The following is a 7,378-nucleotide window of genomic DNA, read 5'->3' as shown; positions in this document are numbered from 1 at the left end:
CTACACCGGTCTTAGTGGGAGTTTCATTTGATTATTTGCATTTAATAGCGTAGACATTTTTTATGATGACTTTTTTAGGAAGAAAGAGAAATGACTCTTGACGAGATTTCTAGCTCTTTTAAGTTATGAAATAAAATATCTATGAAATCATATAATAAAACTTTTCATTGAGAGTGAGTGTTTTATTTATATTTAACTTTCCATTTAGAGAGTTTTTCATTCATATTTTATTTCATTCAACGACATGCTAGTCTTAAAAATGTTATGAAACTCCTCGCTGAAGACTGGTCTGAGCATTGTCGCGTTTTGGTTTTGCTTCAGAGAGTAAGTGCTATTAGTTCAAAACCGAGGGAGAGTTGCATGCAAAGGTGGCTTGAGATGCTGTTCGGATCCATCGTTCGGCTCTGTGACGCCTCGCTGAGCGAGTGCTTTGCTCATCCGGTCAAGCTTCTCGTTGAGCGTGCGAGGGCAAACTTCTTGTTGAGCGTGCGAGCGCAGCCCAATCAGTATCTGCTGAGCAACGAACTTGCATGAAATGACCTAAGCATGTCTCCATCCATTTGAGTGTTTGACCGTCACTATAACCCTTCAACCAGATAAACTAATCTAAAAGGTAAAAACACCCCAAAGCATGTACTTGGGACTTGTTCCAAGTAGACATGAATCCTAAGATGCACGATTATCTGTCCCAAGTTAACATGAATCCTAAGATTTTCACGATTATCTTGCCACCGTCGGCCACATTCATTTCCCCATGAAAAATTGAAACCTAATGGCAGCAATTCCAGCACCAGTGGTCACATTCGTAAATGCAACTTAACTGACATGGTAGCATGATTATCTTGCCACCGTCGGCCACCAAGTGTTACATTCATTTCCCCTTGGGAGTAACTGAAACGTAACGATAGCAATTCCTGCACCGGAACAGGTCACATTCGTAGATACAAGTTCAAACTGACATGGTAGCATGCATCCCAGTCCCAGGCATGCAACACAGGTTGGCAGCGTCACATAGATAATCCACCTATAACACCAGGTCCATGCCACAGTTGGAATGCTCAGGGACGGCCGGACGGGGGCTGATAACAGAGGCAGAAACATGCCTAGATTTTTACCAGTTCAAGGAATTCTTGGACTGTTGAAGCTTTGCATTATATGCACTTTCCAGTTCCTCCTGCAAAATTACATGCCAGAGAAAGATTCGGACTTATGCCACAGGAAATGTCAGAACCATGAGATAGAGTTAATTCCTAGTAAAAGAATGCTCGACTAACGGAAAGTAAGTGAGCATCCTAACTTTTTTTAATTCCTAGTAATAGAATGCTCGATTAACGGAAAGTATACGAGCATCTTTTTTTTTTTCTTTGGGTGGGGGCTGGGGGATGAAGAGAATTATATAGTGCCTAAGTTTCTGCTACCGAAGATATTTTGCGGTGTTTCAATTATTCACATATATGCATATGGATGCCGGCATTGGCACAGAAATGAAATAGGAGAGTCCATACCTTGCACGCTTTCAGCAATGGGTGCATAAAGGAAGTTCTGAAAAAACTGATGGATTTCCCAAGGGACGTTCTTTCCAAATCTGAAACTCAATAGGATAAAAAAGAGGGCATATTAGCCTGTTAGGCAAGGCTGCATGTTGGTACTAGAATGCTTTTTTTGCAATTACAAATAATACGTTTTTACACAAATCACAAAAGAAGCATGGTTCTAATCACTTACTATTTTCAGAATCTGTCTGAAAACCAGTAGCATTGAGCTCTCCTAAAAGCTGTATAAGTGTACTTGTTTTAGCAAATCAGCATTGCACCATGATGCTTGGGAGAAGGATATGAAATGTTAGTGTTTCTCATGCTAGGCTCTATGGACCATACCTGTGATAGAGTTGGAACAGCTGCAGGATCAAAATCATCACAGTTACTGGGATCAATTGGAACACAAACACGACCTAGAAAAATAAACAACAGTCAATTGTCAGCAATAGGGTGCATTATGTGACAAACATTATTCCTGCAGTTGTTAGAATAAACTAAACCATATTTTTCGATCGAACAAGATGCCTGATGAGTGGAGGAGAAGTATATTGGTACCGATCTACAAGAATAAAGGGGATATTCAAAGTTGTACGAATTACCAAAGAATTAAGTTGATGAGCCATACTATGAAGCTATGGGAGAGAGTTATCGAGCATCGCTTGAGAGCAATAACGCGGGTCTCTATGAACCAATTTGGTTTCATGCCTGGAAGGTCAACCATGGAAGTCATTTTCTTAATAAGACAAGTTATGGAGCGGCATAGGGAGAAGAAGAAGGACCTACACATGGTTTTTATTGACTTGGAGAAGGCTTATGATAAAATACCAATGAATGTTATGTGGTGGGCTTTGGACAAACATAAAGTCCCAACGAAGTACGTCGGGCTCATTAAGAACATGTACAACAATGTTGTGACTAGAGTTCGAACAAGTGATGGAGACACGGATGACTTCCCGATTAGGATAGGACTACATCAAGGGTCAGCTTTGAGCCCTTATTTGTTTGCTTTAGTGATGGATGAGGTCACAAGGGACATACAAGGGGACATCCCTTGTGTATGCTTTTCGCGAACGATGTAGTGCTAGTTGATGAAAGCCGAACAGAAGTGAATCAGAAACTAGAGTTATGGCGGGAGACTTTGGAGTCCAAAGGTTTTAGACTCAGTAGAACTAAAACTGAGTATATGAGATGTGACTTCGGCACTACTACTCGGGAGGAGGAAGATGTTAGTTTGGAAGGTCAAGTAGTGCCTAGGAAGGACACCTTTCGATATTTAGGATCAATGCTACAGAGGGACGAGGATATTGATGAAGATGTTAGCCATAGAATCAAAGCAGGGTGGATGAAGTGGCGGCAAGCGTCTGGTGTCCTATGTGACAACAGGGTACCACAGAAACTAAAAGGCAAGTTTTATAGGACAGCGATTAGACCTGCTATGTTGTATGATGCAAAATGTTGGCCTACGAAAAGACGACATGGTCAACAGCTAAGTGTCGCGGAAATGCGTATGTTGCGTTGGATTTACGGTCATACAAGAAGGGATCGAGTTCGGAACGATGATATACGTGATAGATTAGGGATAGCGCCAATTGAAGAAAAGCTTGTCCAACACCGGTTGAGATGGTTTGGACATGTGCAACGGAGACCTCCAGAGGCACCGGTGCGTAGTGGAATCCTAAGCCAGGATAGTAACGTGAAGCGAGGCAGAGGAAGACCGAAGTTGACTTGGGTAGAGGCAATAAAAGGAGACTTGAAAGGATGAAATATACCCAAAGACTTAGCCTTAGATAGGAGTGCTTGGAAGACAGCTATTCACGTGCCTGAACCTTGATTGCTTCTGATGGGTTTCAACTCTAGCCTACCCCAACTTATTTGGGACTTAAAGGCTTTGTTGTTGTTGTTAGAATAAACTAAATGAAAATGGCAAAGGTATTTGAGTGAATGCATCTGTTCTGGAATCTAGAGGTTTCAAAAGGACATGCATGCGTATATAAAGCCTCTCTCTTGAGCATAAGAGCATGCCACCTTATTATCACATTACAAACTAATACAGGAATTGAATGCATTATGACTTTTACCTGTCTTTGGATGTATACAAAAGGGAGCTTTTAGTAAATGATTCGTGTGCTTTGATACCTGGCATGGGTATAAAGTTGATTAGGAGTGAGAGCAACCTTGAACATTAGTACATTATTACCAGTGCAAACACAGACAACTGATGATTTTTCTTTTACCTCCATGTCAAGTCTAGGATATGTGTATGAGAAGACAATCTCTTCCACACATCTACGAAACCCCTGAGCATGAAACAGAGAACAATTAGAGCTATTATGTAACATAATCAGATGAATTAGCAGATATGATCGTAACTGAGAACTTGGAATATTATACACGATCTGGTGTAACCAAAAGAAATAAACATTGATCGATAAACAGACAAAAGTCCGAACAAAAGTGAATAAGAACTAGGGGATAAAACACAGAAAAAAAAGTAAATAGGAGATCAAACATGAACCTTGTGTTTTCCTGACTGCAAAGTCGTCTTCAATTGCTCCCATCTGGTCAAATTGACATCTTCCTTTGAAATAGAAGATCGTCTATTTCCCTGCCACTTGTCATGGACCTCACTAGCAACATCTAGAAATCAAATCCAATTCAGAATGATGGTGAACAGATCTATGGCATGCTAAACAAGGGATAGTAGATTTCATCTACTCCCCCCATTCCAAATTATAAGATGTTTTGGCTTTTCTAGATACATAGTTTTTGTCATGAACTTAGATATACAGTATGTCTACATACATAGCAAAAGTCATGTATCTAAAAAAGCCAAAACATCTTATAATTTGAAATGGAGGGAGTATGTCAGAGAGTAACGTTCATTTCTCACGGTGCCTTTTCTTACTTTCATCAGGGATGAGATCAAGTATCTTCTGACACCTCTCCTCTGATGAAAAGAGTTGTTGGCTAAGGAGCAACCTATCTTCAAAGAAGATTTTGAGAACATCCATGTATGACCGGCTGCAGGAGCATAAATTACATAATAATCAATTTAGCTCTTCCAATTTTCGTTGGTAGATCAAACAAAATGACGTGACAGTTGATACATACGCAAGGAAGGGATGGAGGACAGGTCCAGCCAAGGATACTTTCTTCAGTGCATTTTCACCACCCTGAGATAGATTCATAGGGTTAAATAGATTTCTGAAGGAGGGCAAGAAACGGCATCAAAAGTAATGCATGATGAAGTGTGTCACCTTGTAGACTCGAAAGTAGTCAGCAATTGCAGCCCTTTGTTCATTGCTTAGCCTAACACGAGAACATGTGTTTTAGGATCAACAGGCATAGGAAACAGATAAAGTAAATTCTAACATACTTTCTTGCTCTGTTATCACAGACCCAGCAATGGACACCACGACGGCCACTATATAGCCATAGTATGTGACTGAAACCAAAATCATCTGCAAACAATGATTTCAATTATAATAAGCACTGCAAATCTGTAGTTCGTGTGGATAAATTTGAAAAAGTGGGTAGCTGATGTATTGCATAATCAAATGACATACCTCTAAGAGAAGTATCCAAAATTTTGATAGCAATTGTCATTAAGGGCCAGCAGTCTGAGCAGACATCAGCTCCAGAGCAGCAGTAGCGAACATCATCATAATCAGATATATCCTGGGAAGAATAAAAATGTTGACAGCTTGCAACTGTTGCACAAGAATACAGAGCAAAATATAAAAGGAAAATGGAATGAAAAAGATAATGCAAGTTTCTTATCTTACAATGTCAAAAATTAGTTCTCTCTCCACTGGTACAAAGACATTATTGCCAGATTGGGCGTAAGCATGACGCTTTGAAGGCTACAGAAAAACAAAGATTCATCAGTTAGCTGAGAACTTGCGAAAAGAGTATAATGCAGAAAATTAGAATCAAACTCAAAAAGAAATTTATGTGTTTAGCGATGCTGCATCATACATCTACGCTGTAGACAGGTCCAATATCAATCTTGAAAGGGCACTTCTCCTTGATAGAACTCTCCAATTCAGCAGCACTATCAAAGGATTGGAAGCGCAAGTAGATGTCATTATCCAGTGTAAATGAAAACTCTCGACGTCCAACATATGACTGATCACATCCGGGGTGCTTTCCATCTATAGAAAACAAAATTTGGTAAATCAAGACACAGCACGAGTGCAAGGCTAACTCCTAACCAAAGAACCAGGATGTGAGCACGAACCATTTCCATAGCAAAGCCATTTGAAGAAATCACCATATGGGAAGAGCTTTCCTGTGATCATAACCCTGGTTGTTAGCACAAGCAGCAGGAAATCAAAGACACTGTAGTATCCCTTACATAGTCGAGCGGGCTCTTAAATGCAAAGCCTCAGTCAGGTGAGAGCATGCCTAGTTACACCAGATGAATAACAAAATGTGCAAGGTCTTGAAAAAAAAAAGAGTATGAAAACAAGATATACTAAAGTTCTCAAGCAATTGGGAGGGGAAGGAAACTATTCCAGCAAGCAAATGCTAGCCAGTTGCTTCCTCATCTGTTAGATGTCTCAATCACAATTCACATACAACAAAAGCAACCACAGAATTAATCGAAACAACAAAGAACCCCTAATGTGTGATGCAACATCACAACTTTGTGCAGAATCAATGATAAATAAAGATAGAAAATAGATGGTTATGGACCGACAAGATGGTATGGATCCTGTTTCATTTTACTTGTCCGCTCCATGCATTATAAGGGGAATCAGTTTACCGTAGTAAACACGGAGATAGTCAGTGTTGAACCCTTCTGGCACGGCAGCCGGGGCTTCTAGCTGTTGCTGCTTCTGGTCGTCAATCTCCATAGAGTCAACCTGCTCATCGTCTCTACCCATCCTCAGATAAAAAAACTGGTTGTACCAAACCAAACAAAGGAACAACACAACGAAGGATGGGGAAACGTTGGGAAATTGAAGGGGGTTGGAGACGGGGTGGAATTGACGCGGATCAGATCCGAACACAGAAAGTAAGTTAGGGTTTGGGTGCTCTTACGCACAGCAAGAAGGGAAGGGGAGTAGGTGTACCTGGTGGTGCTTGTCGCCGGCGAAGAGCTCGAAGAAGACCTGGTCAACTGGCAGCTACGGTCGCCGAGAGTCGTCGCTGAGAGAAAGGGTTGGCCCTCGCGTAGGGCGGCAGCGACGGTCGACCAGTTGTCGCGGGGAGGGAGGGGATGGCAGGGGTGAACGGCGGCTGAGGGGCTGCGGGCTGGGCAGCGGGAGGCTACGGGCGAGCGACCGGTGGCGGCGCCGCGTTAAAAGAGATGGTAGGAGAACGGCGGGAAACAGGATGTCGCTTCCCGCCTAAAAGATGTCCCCTCCCTTGTAGGCTTTGCTCACTCACGTTTGGAGTTGGGCCTGAACCTCGTTTCCAAATGCGGAGTTAGGGCCTATTTGCGACGTAAACGGGAGAAGCATTTGAGAATATAAAATATTGTCACCCGTTGTTTTTCATTTCATTTAAAGTTCGATAATAAACGTTCATTCACCCCTCTAGGATAGCATAGAGGCCGCTGAAATCGCTGCCCACGTTGCGTGCAGATCAAACCAGTACTTTAATTAAATTTATAGTAAATTGTATTAACATTTGTCTCTAACTAGATTTATTCAGCATGTTCGCTGGTTGGTTTCAGTCAGGACTTATTAGCTAGCTAACAATATTTTTCTCTCACAACAAGCCAGCACCAATCGGGTTTATCAGTCCAGAAACCAACCAGCGAACAGAGTCATTATAAAAATATATTTCATAATCAAATAAATAATACTTATTTTATATCATAAATATTAATA

The 7,378-nt window shown here is 41.3% G+C and overlaps 1 protein-coding gene across 4 annotated transcripts; it reads right to left on the bottom strand.

Moving 5' to 3' along the window:
- Positions 1-812: 812 nt before the first annotated feature.
- Positions 813-6,863, bottom strand: LOC136512788 (uncharacterized). Of its 4 annotated transcripts, none has more exons than XM_066506782.1 (17): positions 6,617-6,863; positions 6,307-6,442; positions 5,779-5,829; positions 5,517-5,692; positions 5,324-5,401; positions 5,105-5,216; positions 4,915-4,999; positions 4,796-4,847; positions 4,650-4,711; positions 4,444-4,559; positions 4,054-4,175; positions 3,773-3,835; positions 3,617-3,674; positions 1,878-1,951; positions 1,726-1,774; positions 1,506-1,591; positions 813-1,174 (listed from the first exon to the last, which is right to left on the bottom strand). In XM_066506782.1, the coding sequence occupies exons 2-17, from the start codon at positions 6,425-6,427 to the stop codon at positions 1,112-1,114; spliced, it is 1,368 nt and encodes a 455-aa protein (XP_066362879.1). In that variant the 5' UTR covers positions 6,428-6,442; positions 6,617-6,863; the 3' UTR covers positions 813-1,111. The 4 variants fall into 4 exon arrangements, with proteins under 4 accessions (XP_066362879.1, XP_066362881.1, XP_066362882.1 ...); XM_066506784.1 differs by having other exon boundaries at positions 6,307-6,406; XM_066506785.1 differs by having other exon boundaries at positions 6,307-6,406; positions 6,656-6,863.
- Positions 6,864-7,378: the final 515 nt, after the last annotated feature.

Source organism: Miscanthus floridulus, chromosome 16 (assembly GCF_019320115.1).
Source record: "Miscanthus floridulus cultivar M001 chromosome 16, ASM1932011v1, whole genome shotgun sequence".
Classification (NCBI taxonomy): domain Eukaryota; kingdom Viridiplantae; phylum Streptophyta; class Magnoliopsida; order Poales; family Poaceae; genus Miscanthus; species Miscanthus floridulus.
Note: the sequence above shows the minus strand (reverse complement) of the source record. Positions and strands in the feature narration are given on the sequence as shown.

Coding starts and splice junctions, on each gene's coding strand:
- LOC136512788 (XM_066506782.1), bottom strand. CDS start 6,427: ATGGGTAGAGACGATGAGCAGGTTGACTCTATGGAGATTGACGACCAG. Junction 4,560..4,649: donor GTCCTCCATCCCTTCCTTGC/GTATGTATCAAC, acceptor ATGCTCCTGCAG/CCGGTCATACATGGATGTTC. Junction 1,175..1,505: donor CATTGCTGAAAGCGTGCAAG/GTATGGACTCTC, acceptor GTAATTTTGCAG/GAGGAACTGGAAAGTGCATA.